The sequence below is a fragment of the Chrysemys picta genome, chromosome 8 (assembly GCF_011386835.1).
Source record: "Chrysemys picta bellii isolate R12L10 chromosome 8, ASM1138683v2, whole genome shotgun sequence".
NCBI lineage: Eukaryota > Metazoa > Chordata > Testudines > Emydidae > Chrysemys > Chrysemys picta.
Genome location: NC_088798.1, coordinates 61250713 through 61262154, shown reverse-complemented (window position 1 = coordinate 61262154; position 11442 = coordinate 61250713). Strand labels below are relative to the sequence as shown.

The 11442-nt window shown below is 47.9% G+C and overlaps 2 protein-coding genes across 6 annotated transcripts in view; one reads left to right on the top strand and one right to left on the bottom strand.

Moving 5' to 3' along the window:
* ANKRD45 (ankyrin repeat domain 45) overlaps nucleotides 1-11442 on the bottom strand; it is a 70554-nt gene that overhangs the window by 25064 nt on the left and 34048 nt on the right. For 3 of the 5 annotated variants that reach the window (XM_005304257.5, XM_065555694.1, XM_065555693.1), the window contains one exon: nucleotides 6975-10171. The exons of 1 other annotated variant lie outside the window; for it this stretch is intronic. Coding sequence is in view for 2 of the 4 variants with exons in the window: in XM_065555694.1 (XP_065411766.1) it covers nucleotides 10026-10171 (146 nt within the window). In the remaining 2 variants the exon portion in view is untranslated. Of the gene's footprint in view, nucleotides 1-6974; nucleotides 10172-11442 lie in introns of those variants that run through there. One more of the 5 variants, XM_065555695.1, reaches the window with a different exon arrangement.
* On the top strand, nucleotides 1374-3656 carry LOC135973238 (uncharacterized). Its single transcript, XM_065555692.1, has 2 exons — nucleotides 1374-2092; nucleotides 3087-3656. Exons 1-2 carry the CDS (start codon nucleotides 1516-1518, stop codon nucleotides 3560-3562), a joined length of 1053 nt encoding a protein of 350 aa, XP_065411764.1. The 5' UTR covers nucleotides 1374-1515; the 3' UTR covers nucleotides 3563-3656.

Here is an 11442-nt window from a genome sequence, read left to right as displayed (position 1 = left end):
GGAGGGTGGATTTAATTAGCAGCTGTGAGGAATCCTGCAGAATCAAAGCTTTTGGGCTTGTCTACACTGGCAATTTGCAGCGCTGCAACTTTCTCGCTCAGGGTTGTGAAAAAACACACCCCTGAGTGCAGCAAGTTTCAGCGCTGTAACGCGCCAATGTAGACAGTGCCCCAGCGCTGGGAGCTGTGCCCCTCGTGGAGGTGGGGTTGTGTGTATGGGGGGGGGGGGGGGAGAGAGGTGTTTTTTTGAAGGCAGGGAGAGCACTGCGACCACACAAGGCACATTAAAGCACGGCCGTGGCAGCGCTTTAGCATTGCCAGTGTAGACCAGCCCTCTTGTTTTTTACAGCCAGAGAGAACCTTCCACATGCAACTCTGTCCTAGTCCAGCAACTCAGCAAATTGGAGAATGGTCTGCAGCCATAGCCTAACGATGGCACTTTAAAGAGCAGATTTCCCACATGGTTTAGGGGTCCAATTGTGAACCTGACTTGCGCACACCACTGCAGCTTGTGCAATAGCAGTAGCTCTAAAAGTATGCTCCCTGACTCAAAGTCCTATGGCCTGTGTTATGCAGGAGTTCAGACTAGATGACCCCAGTACCCTGCTGGCCTTGGAACCTATGTAATATAATACTGCTCACTGCATGATGCTGTGACGGGTTGGATCACAGAAACCCCCTTGGGAGCTGCCACCCGATGTGCAAAGACTACCCCTGCTTCTGTTTTCCCTGCCAGCTCAGGACTCCAGCACCCTGTCTTGCTGAGCCAGACACTCCTGTTTGGCTCCAGACACAGATCCAGGGTCTGAATCACTTGTCCCAAAGCTGCAAGTTTACCTGAAAACAGCTCGCAGTAGCGTGCTTGTCTTTAGCACTCAGATGCCCAACTCCCAATGGGGTCTAAACCCAGATAAATCCGTTTTGCCCTGCATAAAGCTTATGCAGGGCAAACTCATAAATTGTTCGCCCTCTATAACACTGATAGAGAGATATGCACAGTTGTTTGCTCCCCCAGGTATTAATACATACTCTGAGTAAATTACTAAATAAAAAGTGATTTTATTAAATACAGACAGTAGGATTTAAGTGGTTCAAAGTAGTAACAGACAGAACAAAGTAAGGCCTGGTCTACACTAGGCGTTTATGTCGAAGTTAGCGCCGTTAAATCGAATTAACCCTGCACCCGTCCACACTGCGATGCTATTTAGTTCGACATAGAGGTCTCTTTAATTCGACTTCTGTACTCCTCCCCGACGAGGGGAGTAGCGCTAAATTCGACATGGCCATGTCGAATTAGGCTAGGTGTGGATGGAAATCGACGCTAATAGCTCCGGGAGCTATCCCACAGTGCACCACTCTGTTGACACTCTGGACAGCAGTGCGAGCTCGGATGCTCTGACCAGCCACACAGGAAAAGCCCCGGGAAAATTTGAATTTGAATTCCTTTTCCTGTCTGGCCAGTTTGAATCTCATTTCCTGTCTGGACATCGTGGCGAGCACAGCAGCACTGGCAACGATGCAGAGCTCTCCAGCAGTGATGGCCGTGCAGTCTGGGAATAGAAAGAGAGCCCCAGCATGGACTGATCGTGAAGTCTTGGATCTCATCGCTGTGTGGGGCGATGAGTCCGTGCTTTCCGAGCTGCGATCCAAAAGAAGGAATGCAAAGATCTACGAGAAGATCTCTAAAGACATGGCAGAGAGAGGATACAGCCGGGATGCAACGCAGTGCCGCGTGAAAATCAAGGAGCTGAGACAAGGCTACCAGAAGACCAAAGAGGCAAACGGACGCTCCGGATCCCATCCCCAGACATCCCGTTTCTACGAGGCACTGCATTCCATCCTCGGTGCTGCCGCCACCACTACCCCACCAGTGACCGTGGACTCTGAGGATGGGATACTGTCCACGGCCGGTTCCTCAGACATGTTAGGGGACGGGGAAGATGAGGAAGGAGATGAGGAGGGCGAGGCAGTTGGCAGCTCTCACAACGCTGATTTCCCCGACAGCCAGGATCTCTTCATCACCCTTACAGAGATCCCCTACGAAGCGTCCCCAGCCATTACCCCGGACACAGAATCTGGTGAAGGATCAGCCAGTAAGTGTTGTAAACATCTAAACATTTATTTTTAACAAAACAGGAATATTAACAATTAAAAGAATGGGTTGTTCATGATTAGTGTGCCCTAGGCGCTTAACGGTTTAGTAAGGGGCAGTGCAAGTTTTGAAAAGAAATCTAGCAATGTCCGGTTTTCAGTGATTGTCCTGCACAAGCCGCTCTACTGTGTATTCCCTGCTACTGCAGCTACAGTAAAATGCGGTCTATATGTGCGGGGATAGAGCAGTAATCCTCCTGGGACATCTCGATGAAGCTCTCCTGGAGGTAACTTGAAAGCCGTTGCATGAGGTTCTTGGGGAGAGCGGCCTTATTGGGTCCTCCGAAGTACGACACGTTGCCGCGCCACGAGATTATCAGGTACTCGGGGATCATTGCTCTGCACAGCAGGGCGGCATACGGCCCTGGTCTTTGGAGGCTTTCCCGGAGCATTCTCTCTTTGTCGCTCTCGGAGATCCTCATCAGGGTGATGTCGGCCATGGTGACCTGCTTTTAATTAGGTAGGGGAATGTTAGTGTTGGGACTGCTTTCCCGTTCCTTTACAGAACTGTCACCGCTGGTTTGCAGCCACGCGGTGGAGGCGGGAGAGGGGCAGCCGAAAGGGATCATTCCCGGGGACAGCCGCGAGGGGGTGGGACAGGGGCAGAGTTCCCGCTTGCCGGATTGCTGGCAGCGGGGACTGACATTGATTTAAATGTGAAATGAGGCCAGTGGTAATATAAAAGTTTTAAACTGCCACAAGTGTACGGCTTACCATGTCTGCCTGCAACAGAAATTCCGTTGTGCTGCCTCGCTTCTCAAATGTGCTGTTCAAGACCCCAGGCACAGAATGCGAAGGCCGAGAATTCGACCTTGTGCTGAGTGCGCATGTGAAAGGTGCTGTGCATGGTCTTGTTCACAGAGAAAGACTATGTTCTTTGTTCACAACTACATTTATCTTTCAGAGGAATTCACTCCCTTTTTCCCATTTCCACAGCCCCGTCTGCGACTGTCTCACAACCTAGCCTGGAATCACACTCCCAGAGGCTAGCGCGGATTAGGCGTAGGAAGAAGAGGACACGGGAGGACATGTTCTCTGAGCTTATGGCCTCTTCCCAAGCCCAGGCAGCACAGCAGACCCAGTGGCGGGAGAACTTGACCCGAATGCACCAAGCCAACATGGATCGGGAGGAGAGGTGGCGGCAGGAAGACCAGCAGGCGACTCAAACGCTGCTTGGACTACTGAGGGAGCAAACGGACACGCTCCGGCGCCTTGTGGATGTTCTGCAGGAACGGAGGCAGGAGGACAGAGCCCCGCTGCAGTCCATCTCTAACCGCCCTCCCCCGCCACCAAGTCCCATACCCACCTCACCCAAAGTGCAAAGAAGGAGAGGCGGCAGAGTCCCTGCTAACTCTCACTCCACCCCTGCAGAGAGCTCTAGTAGCAGAAGGCTCTCATTTCCCAAAATTTGAAAAGTTCTTTCCTTCCCGCCTGACACAAGCCCACGTCCAAGTTTCACCTCCCAATGCCATGTGTAGTTGATAATAAAAAATTCGTTTCTGTTAACTACTGTTTCAATCATGTTCTTTTGGAGGAGGAGGGGAAAGGGGGTTGGAAATTGGACAGGACAGTCTCCTTTGGCAGGGTACATAGTCGGGGGCAGGCACAGCAGCAGGGCACATACACAGTGCAGTGATGCAGTGACTAGTTGCCCCGGTTAGTCTGGGAGGTTGTTTTGATGTAATGTTGGGGGGGGTGGGTTGCTCTGTGACTTTGTGGCGGGGGAGGGCAGTTACAGATCTTAAGCGCCGGTCCTTAGACAGGATCACAGAGCCACACAGCATGGGATCTGTAACCGTCCTCCCCCTGCCACAAAGTCAAATAGACCTCCCATACACACAGTCCCGATCAGGAGGGGTGACAGGCTCCGTTGAAACAAGCATCCCACCGCAGCGGAGCCTGTCAATCCTTGAGTTTAGAAGCTGCATTCGCATCACAACACTAGACCCGCCCCGCACCACAGTCTGCGTCCCAGTTTTAAAAAATTCCCGCTAAAACAGTATTAAAGAAAACGGTGTGCTTTAACAAAGTAGAACTATTTTTATTTCGACACGTGTGTTGGAGGGGGGGTGAAGGGGGTATGTAACTGGATAGGATAGTCAACATTACCTGGGTAAAGAAACGGGGGCAGGTTTAGCTTCTCAGTACACAAACTATAAAATCACAGGTTACCCTGCTCACTCAGGAACTTTGCTTTCAAAGCCTCCCGGATGCACAGCGCTTCCCGCTGGTCTCTTCTAATCGCCCGGCTGTCTGGCTGTGAGTAATCACCAGCCAGGCTATTTTCCTCAACCTCCCACCCCGCCATAAAGGTCTCCCCCTTGCTCTCACAGAGATTGTGGAGCACACAGCAAGCTGCTATAACAATGGGGATATTGGTTTCGCTGAGATCACAGCGAGTCAGTAAGCTTCTCCATCTCCCCTTGAGACGGCCAAAAGCACACTCCACCACCATTCTGCACTTGCTCAGCCGGTAGTTGAAGAGTTCTTTTTCAGTGTCCAGGGCGCCAGTATAGGGCTTCATGAGCCAGGGCATTAGCGGGTAGGCTGGGTCCCCGAGGATGACTATAGGCATCTCCACATCCCCAACAGTTATTTTGTGGTCCGGGAAGTAAATACCTTGTTGCAGCCGTCTAAACAGACCAGAGTTCCTGAAAACACGAGCGTCATGAACCTTGCCCGGCCATCCCACGTAGATGTTGGTAAAACGTCCCCTGTGGTCCACCAGTGCTTGCAGCACCATGGAAAAGTATCCCTTTCGGTTAATGTACTGGGTGGCCTGGTGGTCCGGTGCCAGGATAGGGATGTGAGTTCCATCTATGGCCCCACCGCAGTTTGGGAATCCCATCGCTGCGAAGCCATCTATGATCGCCTCCACGTTTCCCAGGGTCACTACCTTTGGCAGCAGTACATCAACGATTGCCTTCGCTACTTGCATCACAACAACCCCCACGGTAGATTTGCCCACCCCAAACTGGTTCGCGACTGACCGGTAGCTGTCTGGCGTTGCAAGCTTCCACAGGGCTATGGCCACTCGCTTCTGTACACTCAGTGCAGCTCGCAACCGGGTGTCACTGCGCTTCAGGGCAGGGGACAGCAACTCACAAAGTTCCAGGAAAGTTCCCTTCCGCATGCGAAAGTTTCGCAGCCACTGGGATTCATCCCAGACCTGCAGCACTATGCGGTCCCACCACTCAGTGCTTGTCTCCCGTGCCCAGAATCGCCGTTCCACGGCATCAACATGACCCATTGCCACTGTGATGTCCTCGGCGCTGGGTCGCCTGCTTTCTGACAGGTCTGTGCTACTCTCAGACTTCAGGACATCACCGCGGTGCCGTAGCCTCCTTGCCTGACTTTTCTGCATCTGCCTCAGGGAAACCTTTATGATAAGCTGCGAGACGTTGAGAGCGGCCACAACTGCAGCGATGGTCGCAGCGGGCTCCATGCTCGGAGTACAGTGGCGTCCGCGCTGTCAATGACTGGAAAAGCGCGCGAACTGTTTTCCCGCCGGCGCTTTCAGGGAGGGAGGGCGGGAGTGATGGACGGATGACGACAGTTTCCCAAAAGCACCCTCGACTCATTTTGTTACCCAGAAGGCATTGCCGGCTACACCCAGAATTCCAATGGGCAGAGGGGACTGCGGGAACTGTGGGATAGCTGACCACAGTGCACCGCTTCGAATGTCGACGCTATCACCGTTAGTGTGGACGCACAAAGTCGAATTACTGTCCTTAGTGTGGACACACACGTTCGACTTTGCAATATCGATTACAAAAATTCGATGCAAGTAAAATCGAACTACTCTCGTAGTGTAGACAAGGCCTAAGTCACCAAGCAAAATAAAATAAAATGCGCAGATCTATGCCTAATCAAACTGAATACAGATAATTTCCTCACCAGTTCCAGAGTGCTCCCTTTTACAGGCTAAGCTCCTTTTAGCCTGGGTCCAGCAATCACTCACACCCCCTGTAGCTACTGTCCTTTGTTTCAGTCTCCTTCAAGTATCCTGGGGGGGGGGGGGGGGTGGAGAGGCTCCTTCTTTAGCCAGCTGAAGACAAAATGGAGGGGTCTCCCACAGGTTTAAGTAGACTCTCTCTTGTGGGTGGAGACCTCCCTCCTATGCAAAGCCCAGCTCCAAGATGGAGTTTTGGAGTCACCTGGGCAAGTCACATGCCCCTGCATGACTCAGTCTTTGCATTGTCCACATGGCATCTTGCATGTCTCCAGGAAGACTTCTCATGTGGATTGGAGCATTCCAAGATGCATTGTTCCCTAAGTGTCTCCTGATCAGGTACTTAACCTGGCAAATTCCTTCCTAAAGAAGCTGACCAAATGCCTCACAAAGCTTACTTAGAAATCAGGCAAGCATACAGCCCATATTCTTAACCTCGAGTAGAAAATGATATATATGTACAAATAGGATGAATAGATATAGTAGACCATAACCCTTACGGAGATATGTTACATGGCACAGGCAGCACAAAACATATTCCAGTTATGTCATACGTACATTTATAAGCACCCCCTCCCCATAGAGCCTTATGGGGTACACTGTCACAGATGCTTTAGTAACTAATGTATGGTAAGGCCGTTTTGCCCTGGCTCCGTGGGCTATGTGGATTGGCTCTCTGTATCCCTGGCCTGTATTTTAATACACTTTCACCTCTTCCACATGGTGAGATTAAACTCCCCTGCCCTGGCCTTCCTCTCCAGGCAGGGATTTCCCTAGTTTCCCCCGGCGGGGGTGTACACCCCTCCTGAATTTCTCCAACATCCCTCCCCCCAGTTACATGCATTGTTGCCAATTTAGTTGTTGGTTGGAAATTTGAGTTGAAATTGAAACATTTATACACACTTTAAAAGCATATACAGTATATGAGAAAATACGTGTACGTGGGAAAGCATAATGGGTTTGAAAAGTATGAACAAAGATTAGTTTCCTCATACAGCTGTTATTTATGACAATGTGGACACATTTGTTTAGGTTATATTGGCCTACCTAATAATTTCAAATTTATAAGCAAGGTCTGAATGAGCTCTCCTCTGACAGCTAATGATGAGCCAGTGGTGGGTGGAAAGCTTCAGGACCAAACTGTATTTACATGAACACACCTACTCTGGTTAGGTATCACCAAGCTGACAGAGATGCATTACCCAAGTGATCGATTTTGGCTGGTGTTGGGTTACAAATCACGTAAGTATTTTATGTGGGGGTCATGAAATGTTGTTGTTCTTGTGTGAGCAAAGGGCAGCAGAACTGTGCTTAGCCTGACTGAATGAAGGGGGGGGGGGGGAGATCTCCCTCAGTGCTGAATTTGTGCCAGGGCTGAGCCCCAGCACCTCTAGGCTTGGCAGTTCATAGCCCCGGCACCTCTGGGCTTGTCGCATCAGTTATGAAAGTAACTAACTTGCTTGAGCCCCGGCACCTCTTTCATTACAAATTAAGCACTGGTCACTCTCAACTGAACTGCACTCGCTAAGCAGGAGGTTTGGAGGCCATCTCCTAATGAAGAGAGAGAGGGTGGGGCACAGGTGTTTTGCTTGGTGTGGGTTCTGCCTAAGAGTCACAGGCAGTCTTTGACCTGCCCCTCTCTCCTGTTTAGAGAGAGAGCTGATTAGGCTTTAAAACTGACCACTGGAGCTGAAATCAGTGATAATCAGGGCTAAGTGCTTAGACCTGCTGCAGGACAGCATTGCAGGAAGAGATAACCCAGCCTGCACTAGCAGCTAGGTTCCTCCACTGAGAGCTGAAATCCCTGAGAGCTGGGTGGAACCTCAAGAGACCAACTTGCAGAGGTCACGGTGGCAGCAGAAGGTGACAGTGCAGGGCCATTGGGGGACGGAACAGTAGAGTGAACGGTGGCATGACAAACACCAGCGGCCAGAGCATTGAACAATGTTTTAGTGACTTGGCTCCAGAATGCTAAATTTGTGACTGGGAAACTTATATAAATACACGTTTCCTAGTAGGCCAAGATTTTTAAAATGCATTATTTATCAAGGTCATCATCTCACATGATCGCTATCTCAAGAGGTCATTAGCTTGGGGAGTTTCTGTACTACACTTTTTTATTATTATTTTTATGTAAGAATGGCCATATTGGTCAGATCAATGGTCATCTATCCCAGTATCCTGTCTTCCGACAGTGACTATTCCAGGTGCTTCAGAGGGAATGAACAGAACAGGGAATCATCAAGTGATCCATCATCCCGTCGTTTACTCCCAGCTTCTGGCGAACAGAGGCTAGGACACTCAAAGAATGGTGGTGCATCCCTGCCCATCCTGGCTTATAGCCACTGATGGACCTAACCTCCATGAACTTATCTAGTTCTTTTTTGAACCCTGTTATAATTTTGGCCTTCACAACATCCCTGGCAAAAAGTTCCACGGGTGACTGTGCATTGTATGAAGAAATACTTCCTTTCATTTGTTTTAAACTTGCTGCCTATTAATTTCATTGGGTGACCCCTGTTTCTTGTATTAAGTGAAGGGGTAAATAACACTTCCTTATTCATTTTTCTCCACAGCAGTCAAGATTTTATAAGCCTCTATCATATCCTCTCTTAGTAGTCTCTTTTCCAAGCTGAAAAGTCCCAGTCTTTTTAATCTCTTCTCATATGGAATCTGTTCCATACCCCTAATAATTTTCGTTGCCCTTCTCTGTACCTTTTCCAATTCCAATACATCTTTTTTTGAGATGGGGTGACCAGAACTGCATGCAGTATTCAAGATGTGGGCTTATAGATTCATATAGTAAAAGTGGAGGAGCTTGGTTTGCCAGACTGATCAGCTAAGCCAATACTGACAACCTATATGAAAAGGCTGCAGAACACCATGCCTCTGGACTGCACCAACATGCAGAAAGCCTTATAAGCCAGTCACAGTCAAATACAGTTTTAGAAGAAATTAATGAGGCTGTTCAACTGAGTTGTGTCTCCAGCATTCTTATGTGAACCAACATGGCTGTTGCATCATACTTTCTATTTAAGCAAGAGATACCACACACTACAAACTGAAGGCCAATGTTAACTGATTTGTCACTTGTTAATCCTGAAGTTGGACACTGCTTTCAAACAAGACTGGCAAATGCTTGCTATCTTTCTGAAAAAACTCAGCTGACTCTCTAGAAGCATGCGATGCAACAGTGAAAGACTCAGCAGCTGAAAAAGTGAAGAACTCTCTCACCATATTCAAAATATGTGCATACATGGCTGATGAATGCACCAATGCAAATAGGCATCAAGTATTAACATATGCAATGACTTACCTTTGTCTGTGGTAGGCCAATAGATGCATTTTAGATGTTCAGGTTATAGAAGACCCATCACCTGCCATCTGAGACATCTTAGAAGACTTAAATAATTGTAAATTGAACCTCAAACAGATGGCTGCTTGTGCATTTGATGAAGCTACAAACTTCTCTGGAAGACATAGTGGAGTACAAGCTTTGCTCAGAGAAAAGTGTAACCCTAATCTCCCCTATACACACTGCAGAGGCCATCTACTAGCTAGTGCTAGTACGAGCTGCAGAATCTTCAAAAGACATTAAAAAGCCAAAAATGTAATGGCTTTTTTTTATATACTCTTGCTGGAAAAAAGAGTCCAAAAGGACTGAACATCTTGGAAACAAATAGAAGATACACTGTGATTGAAGTTCAAATTAGTCCAACCTGGGAAAACCTGCTGGCTTTCTCATGAGTGATTCTTGCCTGTTGTCTTAAAATTATTGCAACTGTTATTACTGGCTTTGGAAAGTATCCACCAAGATAGGACAGATCTAAATAGTGAGGCTGGTGGACTACTTTTGTTACTAAGTTCAGAGAAGACTATCCCCATTCTCTCTTGTAAGTCTACTGTTGAAACCACTTAGGTCATTAAACAATGTTATTCAGGCATCTGCTACAACAGTAGTAGATCTTTGATTGAAGGGTAGCTTCTATTGCTGGACAATCAGAGATATCCATTGAAAATGTACTGGAAGAAACAAAGACTTCAGTCCAGAAGGTACGTCTATTGACTCCTTAAATGAAGAGGACAAGAAGTGTTTGTTAAGCCAGCTGAAAAAGTACACAGACTTGATTCTTACAAATCTATAATAGCGATTTCTGGATTCTACTCAACCTCCACGTAGCTTTTACAGATGCCTGTCTTATAAAACACCTATAGTTGAGTGGAGGGAAGCACTACCAGCAATAGGGCTGCTGTGTGATCAGGACAGAATAGAGAATTTTGAACACAGAGAGGAATAGCATACGACAAACAAATGAAGATTTAACTTCAACTTCTTTATCATCACTAGTGGTTCAACCCAATCTTTGTGCTATGTTTCGGAGTAGCAGCCGTGTTAGTCTGTATCCGCAAAAAGAAGAACAGGAGTACTTGTGGCACCTTAGAGGCTAACAAATTTATTAGAGCATAAGCTTTCGTGGACTACAGGCTGTAGTCCACGAAAGCTTATGCTCTAATAAATTTGTTAGTCTCTAAGGTGCCACAAGTACTCCTGTTCTTCTTTGTGCTATGTTTCCTGGGATGAAAGGAGTAGGAATTAATCTCTTGCCTCTCCCAGTCACAACAGCTACAGTTGAGCATTCTTTTTCCTCATTGAATAGAATTTTGTGTTCTGAAAGAAGTCTCCTTCTGCCTGTTCATGAGCATATCATGAAGGACTGGAAGTAACGGGGACACAAGAAGCCACCCAAGACTGCAAAATTACAACAAGAAACCAAGAAGGATGTAGATGTAGTGCTTCATAGTAGGCTTGAGTAGCCCACTTTAATTTTTGTGATGATTTTAAAACATGAGTTAAATCTAATAAAATGGTTGTGAAACATTTTTCAGTTTTTACTATGGTGCCATACAACTCACCTTTGCCCTCATGGTCTCAACCCTCGTTAGCCCTCACCCCCCGAATATTCCAACACCCCCCTCCCCATTTCAATTCCTGGGAAAAAACTCCAGGTAAGGGGTGCTGGTAGGCTGAGGGGCAGGGGAGAGATCCATGCTGAACCACAGGAGCCTACAAAGACGTGGACAGTTCCAGTTCATGGCTTAAAATCTCTGTAGTGTATCTAGCAATGCTTCATGGTTCCCTGGAGGGGGCTCTTTCAGCCAGGGTAGCACTAGGTGGGAGCCCTAGCTTCTGTCACTTCTCTGGCATCACAGGGAGGGTGGGATTTTTGTTTTAAACACAAGCAATTTACACTTGCATTTGGAAGTACAGTAACTGCTTTTGTTTTCTGAACTGCAATGGCTGCATTATCCAGTAGATGGCATCAGTGCAGCAATGCTGTT

Excerpts from the sequence above, each read along its gene's own strand:
- LOC135973238 (XM_065555692.1), top strand. The coding sequence starts at position 1,516 with ATGCAGAGCTCTCCAGCAGTGATGGCCGTGCAGTCTGGGAATAGAAAG. Across the intron at positions 2,093-3,086 it reads ATCTGGTGAAGGATCAGCCA|CCCCGTCTGCGACTGTCTCA; the intron begins GTAAGTGTTGTA and ends CCATTTCCACAG.